The sequence below is a fragment of the Eufriesea mexicana genome, unplaced genomic scaffold (genome assembly GCF_001483705.2).
Source record: "Eufriesea mexicana isolate 0111107269 unplaced genomic scaffold, ASM148370v2 scaffold630, whole genome shotgun sequence".
NCBI classification, from domain to species: domain Eukaryota; kingdom Metazoa; phylum Arthropoda; class Insecta; order Hymenoptera; family Apidae; genus Eufriesea; species Eufriesea mexicana.
Genome location: NW_016908822.1, coordinates 515340 through 527562, shown reverse-complemented (window position 1 = coordinate 527562; position 12223 = coordinate 515340). Strand labels below are relative to the sequence as shown.

The window sequence follows — 12223 nt, the reverse complement described above, 5'->3', positions numbered from 1 at the left end:
TCCACTCGCATGCGGCCACGCTGAAAACGCTATAATTGGTGGTAAGGGGGAGTATAAAAATTCGATCGCTCAGCCGTAATTTCGAGAGTGTCCGGTGGTGGCGGTCGGCTTGTCATAAACCGGATTTACTGTCGGGCTTCGTGAACTTTACGAGGATCGGCAAAACGGTGTATAACGTGGGCACAGAGGGAGCAGGCAGCGGCGCGGGGAGAAAAGGGACGAAAGGCGTAGGAGGCCGAGGGAAGTCCTCGGAAGGACAGGTTCAAGGAACTCCACGAATCGCAGAAAATACGAGGCCCGGCTGAACGGTTAATTCCTGCTACCCCTGCCGCTCGTGGAATTATCCAAAGTGTTCGCGGATGAAACTTTTATCCGGTGCTTTCCCATCCCTGCCGCCATTTTGCCAAACTGATCGCTGTTATTACGCCGGTACCTCCTTTCTTCTCCCCTCTATTCCTTTCCCGGGAGCTTGGCGATTAAAGGATGGTGGGATTAAGAAGATTACGATCTTCTTAATCGATGGGTCCTAGACCCTGCTAGATCTCGAATTAGAAATAACGACGAACAGGAGAAAAATGTAATTTTCTCCGACGAAAAGATTCGAAGCAGGAGAGAAGCGTCGGAAACACCCCATGGCTAGGTCTGCAAGAGGGAACAGGTCTCGATGCGGCGAGAAATGGCGCAGTTGGCGTCCCAAGCTGTCAGAATGTCCCGTCCAGGGATCAGCTCGCGGCACGAGCTACGTAACGCAATTAACCAGCGAGCAATTAATAACCGGCCGTTATAGATGCTGGCAGGAATCGTTCGATCGCATGGAATCGCGGGTACCGCTTCGTACGTGCGGGCACATATCGCTTCTACCCCCACCGTGCATCTTCTCTTCCCCACCAGCACGATACCCGGTATCGTATCCCCCACTATGGGGCCTCACCCTCGCTCTGTTCCTCCCGTGTGTGCAGCTAAAACGCAGGAAAGGGAACGTAATAGCCTCGCATGATACACCGCCATTAATCCGTGTATATACCCTTCCATACTTTGGAGGAATAGACACCTCGTACGCCTCGGTTTCATAGCCGGTTCATCAGCCGGATATCTCTCCCCGCTCGCTCTCCTTCGCCTCTTCCTGTCTTTTCCTCTCACTCGCGATGATTTAATTTCGCCCCGTTCCCCCCAGCCCGGCCATCCACCCGTCTTCTCGGCAGCTCCTCTCTCCAAGAGTAACCGAACTGCAGATTCCGAGGATCGGATGACCGCGAGGCCGCAATTTTAGGGGTTGTTTTTCCGCTCCTGGGTTCCGACCGGGGGACGAATCCGCGAGACAGGGAGGGCACTTCGGGACCAAAAGAATGGCTAGGTTAGGGCTATTAAGAGGAGCCAAGGGTCGTCACCGGTAGACCCAAAATGGCTGCCCTGTCATAGAGGACATCCTGCTGCGCGGAAATGGAAAATTGTAAGTGGGGTCCGTTGACCAATGGGGGGAAATGGGGTCGTTGACGCGTTGTACTAGGCCCATCCAAATCATCAGTCCGATAACATTCTGATACTCCGACAGTCGGATTTGGGCCCCGTGAGAAACTTAATGTGTTAACCCTTCGCACTAGACGAGTACTCTGCTGAAAAGAAGTCATGTGAGAAACTTGTAGGACCGAATGCCCACCAGCCCAACCATTCTAACATCGTGGCAGAAGCAGAGTAAAACGTTTCCCTTATTGGTAGAACTGATCCTTTCCTATTTATCCCGGTCATAGAACATCATGTGACAAAGAAAGCGAACGAAGGCGACGAGTACATCTGTCGTAATGGTCGCTCATCTTAATCCCTTGCCGTACTTTAACGAATCTGACTCGTGATGAAGATATTGGGTCGAACATGAATATCACGGGCCAGGCACGTTGACAGCAAATCGGGCTAAACGTAAATATCATCGTATTGCAACTGTTTTCAAGCATTTGGTCTGTTCACCGCGCGTTGATGCCCACAGTTTGGGCCCGGATTTCGTCAACTTAAATAGTACAGTAGCGTTTTAATCGGAAAATTTGGTTAAGGAAAAGCGGAGATGGTAGTAAAGGAAGAGGGAAAGGAAGAAAGAGCTAGGAGCGTGAAGGGGTAAAGATAACATAACCTCGTTAGGGATTACGTTTCACTTTCAGGTATTAGGAAATATTAATTGCCTGGTTGTTTAGCAGCAACTCGGGGCACGATGGTTTATGACTCACCTGCAGGAACATTTCGCCGTCGAGATGATGATGGTCGTACGCGGCGAACGCCGCCAGCTCCCTCGCGCGGTAGTGCGAATCGTGGTGAGAGTTTTCCTCCTTGTCTTTGTGCATCACCACTGCAACAGGAAGGTTAGAACGATTGCTTAGATGCGAGTGAAAATCGGGGAGGAAATAGAAATTCCGGTGGAAATTCCGCAAACGAATCGTGGATTCGGCGACGCGATATTTAAACGACGTACGATCTGGTTCTCGTACGTTTCGCAATTATGGCGTGCATGTTAAGCAGAGGGGTACGGCAGGTGTAGCGGGCAACAGATCGACGGCTTATTATAGGGCTTAAAAGGAAGTGTCGCTCACATCCTGTCACGTATTGCCGGATCTTCTCTGCGACCGTTCTCCATTAATCTCCTTCCGTCGTTTGATACTTTCGCCACGCAGTTTGGGTTCCCTCCCTCTCCTTCTCGAGGCTTCTCTCTCGCGCGGAAGGAACCGAATCGATGACGGGGGATTACACGGCATCGGGCCCCGATAACGACGTTTCAGCGGCGAAAATCGTCCGTTTCTCTCGAGCGGAAGGATTCGATCGGAAAAGATAAGGATGCCTTTCGCATGATACACCGCCATTAATCCGTGTATATACCCTTCCATACTTTGGAGGAATAGACACCTCGTACGCCTCGGTTTCATAGCCGGTTCATCAGCCGGATATCTCTCCCCGCTCGCTCTCCTTCGCCTCTTCCTGTCTTTTCCTCTCACTCGCGATGATTTAATTTCGCCCCGTTCCCCCCAGCCCGGCCATCCACCCGTCTTCTCGGCAGCTCCTCTCTCCAAGAGTAACCGAACTGCAGATTCCGAGGATCGGATGACCGCGAGGCCGCAATTTTAGGGGTTGTTTTTCCGCTCCTGGGTTCCGACCGGGGGACGAATCCGCGAGACAGGGAGGGCACTTCGGGACCAAAAGAATGGCTAGGTTAGGGCTATTAAGAGGAGCCAAGGGTCGTCACCGGTAGACCCAAAATGGCTGCCCTGTCATAGAGGACATCCTGCTGCGCGGAAATGGAAAATTGTAAGTGGGGTCCGTTGACCAATGGGGGGAAATGGGGTCGTTGACGCGTTGTACTAGGCCCATCCAAATCATCAGTCCGATAACATTCTGATACTCCGACAGTCGGATTTGGGCCCCGTGAGAAACTTAATGTGTTAACCCTTCGCACTAGACGAGTACTCTGCTGAAAAGAAGTCATGTGAGAAACTTGTAGGACCGAATGCCCACCAGCCCAACCATTCTAACATCGTGGCAGAAGCAGAGTAAAACGTTTCCCTTATTGGTAGAACTGATCCTTTCCTATTTATCCCGGTCATAGAACATCATGTGACAAAGAAAGCGAACGAAGGCGACGAGTACATCTGTCGTAATGGTCGCTCATCTTAATCCCTTGCCGTACTTTAACGAATCTGACTCGTGATGAAGATATTGGGTCGAACATGAATATCACGGGCCAGGCACGTTGACAGCAAATCGGGCTAAACGTAAATATCATCGTATTGCAACTGTTTTCAAGCATTTGGTCTGTTCACCGCGCGTTGATGCCCACAGTTTGGGCCCGGATTTCGTCAACTTAAATAGTACAGTAGCGTTTTAATCGGAAAATTTGGTTAAGGAAAAGCGGAGATGGTAGTAAAGGAAGAGGGAAAGGAAGAAAGAGCTAGGAGCGTGAAGGGGTAAAGATAACATAACCTCGTTAGGGATTACGTTTCACTTTCAGGTATTAGGAAATATTAATTGCCTGGTTGTTTAGCAGCAACTCGGGGCACGATGGTTTATGACTCACCTGCAGGAACATTTCGCCGTCGAGATGATGATGGTCGTACGCGGCGAACGCCGCCAGCTCCCTCGCGCGGTAGTGCGAATCGTGGTGAGAGTTTTCCTCCTTGTCTTTGTGCATCACCACTGCAACAGGAAGGTTAGAACGATTGCTTAGATGCGAGTGAAAATCGGGGAGGAAATAGAAATTCCGGTGGAAATTCCGCAAACGAATCGTGGATTCGGCGACGCGATATTTAAACGACGTACGATCTGGTTCTCGTACGTTTCGCAATTATGGCGTGCATGTTAAGCAGAGGGGTACGGCAGGTGTAGCGGGCAACAGATCGACGGCTTATTATAGGGCTTAAAAGGAAGTGTCGCTCACATCCTGTCACGTATTGCCGGATCTTCTCTGCGACCGTTCTCCATTAATCTCCTTCCGTCGTTTGATACTTTCGCCACGCAGTTTGGGTTCCCTCCCTCTCCTTCTCGAGGCTTCTCTCTCGCGCGGAAGGAACCGAATCGATGACGGGGGATTACACGGCATCGGGCCCCGATAACGACGTTTCAGCGGCGAAAATCGTCCGTTTCTCTCGAGCGGAAGGATTCGATCGGAAAAGATAAGGATGCCTCTACACGCGGAAGATCGACACGCGTTCGAGGCACAGGGGGACGAGCGGAGGAGTAAGAGAGCGACGCGTAAAATAGCGTGTACCGTAAAGATAGGTTTAACGACCAGTGTAGAGGATGAATCGGACGTCTGGCGAGATTAGTCATAGGCCACGATGCAAGAATTAGATTGCCGAGGAATCCGAGTGGAAGGTGGCTATCAAACTCGAATTACAGGTGAATCTGGCGAAACCGCGGCTCGAGTGGACGCTAATACGCTTCTAATGCGCCTAATTGAACGGGAATCCGAAATAACGATGTTAGAAGGAGCAATTAGAGGCGAAACGATTGGCTGGGAGGCTCGGAGTGGAAGTGAAACCTGTCGCACGAAGCGCGCGCGCAGGCAACGTGGGCCCCGAGGTCGACACACGATTTTCGTATCATTTACACGAAGAAACCGATCGCGGCCGGGTAAAATACGATATTTCAGGAGTTCCAGGCCGAGGTAAAGTGAAAGCACCACGGTATCACCGCGTGGCAGACCGTGTACGAATAAGAACAAGACCACCAGCGAGCTCCGCCGGCCGAGAGTCGGATGATACCAGTCCGCCGATGCGTTTCGAAAGCGAACAACCTCCTCCGTGGAGCATTTAGCGTCGAAGGGCATCGATGCGTGCATGAAAGATGCGCGACTTAGCCGATGGCCGCTCATAAAAAGGCGCACGCAATGCTCCTCGGTCAAGCACGCGTGCGCCACGCGACCCTTCGGGCCAGTTTTCATCGTACGCAATCGCACTGAGCTGTACTATCCTCCTACCGGTCCTTAACGACCGTCTCTCTATCGGCAACACGTGCTCCAAACTTGATCCTGACCATGATGGAATTTTCCTTCATAGACTATCGATTTACCATCAGTGTGTCGATCAAAGAAACGTCTGGATTGCCTGATTGACAGCGATTAGCTTATAGTCGACGATGACTAGAATAGGGATTCTTTAGCGTCGAAAGGCAATGCTATACATTGTGTACAATAGACTACAGTCATCGGTCACGAAATGTCATCGGTGACTATAGTCACCTGTCACAAAAACTGAGTAAAATATTGACAAGTGCTACCGTTCCGCTTAGCACTCTTCGCAAAGAATTACAAGCTCTTTCGCGATAGCCGATTTTTCCTTCTTTTTCTTCCTCTTCTTCAAAAGTCTTGGCCCTGAATGCTAAACATGGTATTGTCAACTCGGTGAAATTAGGAAATCCGTGAGAAATTGGATCCCTTCGATCCATCGAACGTTCACTGCGCTCTCTTCATTCTCTCGTCCACCGACCATTCGAGTGGAGTTGCACGGAACGCGGGTTCGATTTCCTATTTGTAACTTGGCAGCGATCGAAGCGAAGGGACACGCGGCAGTAACAGGTTGCCACGCCGAGGAACAGGAAGGAAGATCATCGGCCGATTCCGCGAGAGGAGCGTCCGAGAGAAGGAGCGACGCGTGCAGGAAGGATGAGCAAGAGGTTGTTCACTCGTAAATAGTGGCACGCAATGTCGTGAAGCGGCCGCGTTCTGCCACGCGACCCTCTGGGACAGGACCCCATTAGGATGGCCGTCGGGATAACGGCGTACCGCAGGATACGAGGCTGCACGCGCTTTATTTACCCTCAAGACAATTTGATTTTCAATGCTCTTCCTCTCCACGAGATGCCCCCGTCCGCGGCTAATGACCGTGGCTAATGCTTCCCCGATCGACGACTCTCCTCGCTTCCGTCAGCAGCCCTCTGTCAAACAACCCTGCATCGAGTGTTTACCAACGATCCACCGATTTGCGGGGGAACCAATCGACGCAGACGTCAAATGCCACTCGCGATAGCCCTTGCTGCACGATCTTGGCGCGAAAATCCTCGCGATCCTCGTTTCAATGACAATTCTTTGCAAGTTCCGGTCAAGACACCTAAGTATCCTATTTTAGAATCGCTCTGTAACGCGTTCCCGAGAAACCAGACAGAGGACGGGGTCTAAAAAGCGTACGATATCGTCCCGGATCACCGTGTGCGTGTCACCGGAAGAAAGGTGTCGCGAGCGTGACGGAAACTGCGCGAAACAACGCGGCAAAAGAAACGCGAAATAAAGAAAACCGCGCGCAGATACGGATCGTACAACGAGAGATGGGGCAGAGCGACGAGCCCGTGAGATCGGCGCTGATAATTGCGCTTCCTCCCGCAAGGTCGGCTCGCGAGGAGGCCGACGGACGGACCGGAAGCGACGGAATGAAAAGCGGGCATAGGCCAATCGGAATGCGCGAACCGGAGCGATGGCGTACGGCCCTCCATGGGCGCGTGAATCTCCGCGTGTGCACGCTTCGAAACGCGTGAAACACGATCTTATACCGGGGGAGCGAAAGTTTACTCGTCGTGCCTGTTTGCTCTAGCGATTTAGGCTGGGTTCCGAGCTCGCGCGGTCTCCGTGACAGGGACAATCGAGTTAGTCCAGGTGTTTTGACAGGCGTTAGGCGTGGACGCGTCGATTACTCGCGTCCGTTGTCAGATTTTTCGTGTTTTTCCACGGAATATTCGTGGGTATATAGGTTAGGTGGACCTCTAGGTGTTTGCGGACCTTCGAACGTGGCAGTTCCTCGCTGGTGATTAAACGCAGGGTGGAGTGGTTATCGTCGACGACGAGGCGAATGACAAAGAGGTTCGGTTTTAGGGACGAAATTAAAAATCGCCCGTGCCACGCCCATCGCCTTGGAGCACGTGGACTGAAACAATCAAGCGGCGGCACGCGTATCGACGCGTTGATCGCCGGGGACGCTTCCTAATTGGAACCGCATCCGACAACGCCGATCCCATTAATCATCGATCGATTATACGCTCAAGGAGATAATCGCTTACTTAACCATTCACTTAGCCCGAGCCGGGACGAGTCGGCCTGCGTGAAACGCAGCGTCATCCTGACGGGGAACCGGAATTGCTTGTCCGGACGGAGTACTATTTGAACTCGGGGCATGTCTAAATAAGACCAGGAAAATGGTCCGGGTGCCCACTAATCGGATAACCAAACTATATTTCGTCATAACCTGTCATTTTTCTTTTCTATTCTCTGTAACGCGATTAAAGTGCAGTACACGTGGCTACTTTGAGGTACTCTGTGTCTCTTGGCAGATCTTTGCATCGTTTCCTCCGCGATGTCATTGAGCAGCAATTGGCAGAGCGAATTTCTTCCTTTAAATACCTTCATTTTATAATAGCCACGGAACCGTAAGACACGTGTTTACTTCGTTCCTTCATTATGACTAACGATGACTAATACAGTTTGCTTACTCATGTAATGAGTCGCTAGAGGTTGTCAAATATGTATGTACATATATCTAAACTCTCTTTCCTCGTGTATAAACAATAAAAACATAGGATTCACTACGACACAAGAGGATGAAATAGGTTTTTCTCAAAATCATACTCCTAAACGTTATTAACCCTCTGCATGACAGCAATATGGTGTCATCCGTTGCCCAATTTATCTTCGGTTAGATATGCTTCAATTTTTCTGGCGAATCTCGACCTTCCTTCTTTCTTTTATCTTAAGATAGGTTTCGTTAACTGATCTGTCAAATAAATAAGCATCTGTTGCAACCCCAGAGCGCAGACTCTGCCAAGGGAAACATCCCCTTTGGACGTCCACGTGGACAGAGCCACGGCTCGAGGTCGGTACCGCGAGCAAAGCGGATCACGGACTTGCGGCGGGCAATTAAAACGTTGGAGGAGCCTATAGATCCGCGGCTGAGATAAATAATGGCCGAAGAGCATGGCGGAGGAACGGCGGCAGCGAAAGGTCACGACACGGCGGAACGCTGGCCGCGGAGGTAATTGGTTCGCGTGGGGAGGAAGAATACGCGATAATTGGCCGGGATAAGGGGATTACGAGGTTCCGCGGCAAAAACGCGACGGATCGTTGGTTTTTCAGAAAGCCGCCGGGGACCGATCGAAAAGGACTTCGCGGCTCTGACCTGACGAAAACCACTTCGTCTCGCGCTTATCGCGCCACGGCCATTCGTTTCCGCGACGTAATCGCGCGTCTCGTCGACGAGTGTATTAGTGCGCGTGCCTAATCTTTCATATTCGTACGTCGCGGCAGGAATCTTGCACGGCGATGGCGACTTCTGTCCCTCGTTGGCGTGCGATTCCAGACTCGGATGATCGATCACGAGGCTTTTGCCTGGGAATTTGAATATTCGGCACTGCGAATCGTGTCCCTGATGCTCGAGAGGGTACAGTCCTGCCAAGTGGAATTCCACGTAGCGACCGAATTAGGTAGAAAACTTGGAATTTTTGACAGGACAGTGTGTTGACATTTAAGATCCATAATAGATGGCGTGCAAAACTCGTGAGCAAAATTGGAATTTTTCAATACAGTCTATGACTGGTAGACGAGAAAACGAAAGGAGGATTGTAAATAAAATGGTACAACAGCAGATATTAAGACAGGTGATCAAAGTGATATCTTTATGAGTGAGTGATAATTTAATACCAAGGATATTGTCAATCACGAGGCTTTTGGCTGGAACTTAGAGAATTTGGCACTGGAAGTGGCATGGTGCCACTCGATCCTGATGGTCAAGAGGGTAATATCCTTTTTCCAATTGGGATTTCAAATACCATCGAATTAAGCAGAAAAATTGGAATTTTCCAATGCAATCAATGACTCATAAACGAGGAAATGAAATGGTATAACGGTAGATATTAAGACACGTGATCAAAGTGACAACTCTGTGAGTGAATGATAATTTAATATCGAGGATTTGGTCGATCGCGAAGCTTTTGCCTAGAAATTAGAACATTCAGTCCTGAAAATTGTATCGATCCTGATGGTCGAGATGATAGTGTCCTTCCAATTAGGACTCCACGTGCCATCGAATTAAGTATAAAAATTAGAATTTTTCAATGCAGTCAATGACTCGTAAACGATCCAACGAAAGCAGAATTGGAAAGAAAATGGAGTAACCGCGAATATTAAAAAATCTTTTTCCCTTTCGAGTGAGTGAAAAATTTAAAATGGGGTGTTTAGATCCCAGCAATTGGATATAAAGATGAAGGGAAGGGATGAAGCGCAGAATATAAAAGAAAGGGGTTACTGTGTTACTCCTAAACGAATCCCTGCTAGAGTGGGCTGTTGGAAGGAGCTTTCCGACAATGGAAGGGTTCTTTGTTCGACTTGGGGCACGCTTAAGGTTCATTTGGCGAACACTTTAGGCACGCCGAAGCACTCCCGACGTATCTTTGTTGCAGGCTTATACTTAACACCCCTGGCAATATCCTCGTCCGTACGGAATTATTATAGCTCGGAGATAAGAAGTTGGCTGAAAATACGTTCATCGCAGCGAAGATTGAGCAATCTTCTCGATACGCAAAGCGTTTAATCAAGGACGAGCGAGGTAATTAATAAGACGAGGATAATTGATTCCAGGGAAGGCCGTTTAGATTTCTGGTAGCCGATTATGTGCCGACGCACCGAGGTGGTCTTTGACGATTCACGCGAACCGCTGGCCCTGAGGTTCGAGGAAATAATTAGGCCGCGATTCCGATTCTTTTGCGTCCGGCGCGCGTTACCGGAGCGGAAATCGCGGCGTGGCCGAAAGGGAGGCGATTTCAACGTGGAAGGAAAAAAGAAAAAAGGGAAAAAAGAGGAAGAGAGAGAGAGGAAGGAAAAAGAGAGAAAAACGAAGAAAAGAAAGAAGCAACGAACTTTCCGGCCTGGCCGGGGGGCAAATTGGAGGAAACGAAGTTAATTCGCGGTCTGCCTCTGTCGGACGATAATAGCCGTGAAGAGAGATTATTAGCCGGTCATAACGAGCGATCGTACATGCGTTCGCGTTGCTGATCGCCGATTTATAAAGCAACGACCAATTACCAGGCCGCCTTTGTGCGCTTGTCCCCTCTCGAATCCTGGAAACCGTACGAATCCACGCTCGCCACTTCCATCACGTCCCATTACCCTACCGCGTATCCGCGAGTCACCGTTTCATTTCGGGACATTAGTCGATTCACCTCGGGAATCCGCGATTTAATCTTCCCGAGTCGGCCATCTCTCCCCGCTCGCGATTATCATAATTTCCAGATTAAGGGCTTTTCGAAGGATCTCCGAAAGCAAAGGGGTCCGCGGGGTTCGCCGCAGAATCGAAGGAAGGTGAAAATATCGCGAGCTCCTCGGCCTAGGTACTCTCTGTCTCTCTGTCCACCCCCGAGTGGCGGAGGGCGCGAGCCGGCGGAGCGAAGCGAAAGAAATTGCGCGTCCGCGCGGGGTGTATTCGGCGCGTATACACGATCTGATATCGCTGGTCGGGCAGAGCCAGACGCCGACAGTTTTTATCGAGGCGACGAGCAGCAGCAGCAGCGAGGAAGAGAGTAGTTTCGCAAGCGCTCTTTAGTGCTCGACGCCACGATACACGGCCGCTCGCGACCGGCCCCTGCCGCCTCTCTCTATGTACAGTGACCGTATAAAGTAATCCGTCAGACAGAAGTGGGGTGATAATGCATGAGTGCGGTTGCCCCGCCCTATCCCTGTAACCGCGATAAAATCTCTCATTACGCAACGAAACGGACCCTCTGCCCGGCTAGACTGTTATCCTTAGACAGGAACTCTAATAAACCATACGTATGTGGAAATTTATATTTTCGTTTCGGGACTCGGTGTCTCAGCCCCGGCACCCCTTTCGAAGGGGCTGCTGCCTGCCGACCACCGTTCCCACCTTTGAATATTCCTCGTTTACGAATCCATCTCTCAGTAATTATCTCGCCAATTTAACAGGGCTACCTGACACGCTCAAATTCCCCAATTTCTCCCTGCACTTGGAACATCGACTCAATTTTTATGACACTTTCCGAGATCTCTTTTAGATCATTCCAGATATTTAAAAGCGATATTCGGTGCAAGGAAATTACCCAATTTGCGGATTTATTTGAAAAGAGCGTCAGTGTCTATGCGTTCCAATTTTTTGACAGTTTTTGGCAGCAAATAGACCTGTTTGCGATTATGTAAGGACCTTAAGAGCGATATTAGGTGTAAGGAAATTACCCAATTTGGGGATTTATTTGAAAAGAACATCAGTGTCTCTGCGTTCCAATTTTTTGACAGATTTTGGCAGCAAATAGACCCGTTTGCGATTATGTCAGGACCTTAAGAGCGATATTCAGTGTCTCCGCGTTCCAATTTTTTGACAGCCTTTGGCAGCAAATAGACCTGTTTGCGATTATGTCAGGACCTTAAGAGCGATATTCGGTATACGGAAATTACCAAATTTGGGGATTTATTTGGAAAGGAGATCAGTGTCTCCGCGTTCCAATTTTTTGACAGATTTTTGCAGCAAATAGACCCGTTTGCGATTATGTCAGGACGTTAAGAGCGATATTCGGTGTAAGGAAATTACCAAATTTGGGGATTTATTTGGAAAGAAGATCAGTGTCTCCACGTTCCAATTTTTTGACAGATTCTGGCAGCAAATAGACCCGTTTGCGATTATGTCAGGACCTTAAGAGCGATATTCGAAGTAAGGAAATTAGCAAATTTGGGGATTTATTTGAAAAGGGGATCAGTGTCTCC

General features: G+C 49.7%; 1 protein-coding gene across 1 annotated transcript in view; it reads right to left on the bottom strand.

Moving 5' to 3' along the window:
* Positions 1 to 12223, bottom strand: part of ss (aryl hydrocarbon receptor spineless) — a 185454-nt gene that overhangs the window by 36335 nt on the left and 136896 nt on the right. The window contains exon 3 of the mRNA XM_017898446.1: positions 4052 to 4170. Coding sequence (XP_017753935.1) covers positions 4052 to 4170 — 119 coding nt within the window. The remainder of the gene's footprint in view (positions 1 to 4051; positions 4171 to 12223) is intronic.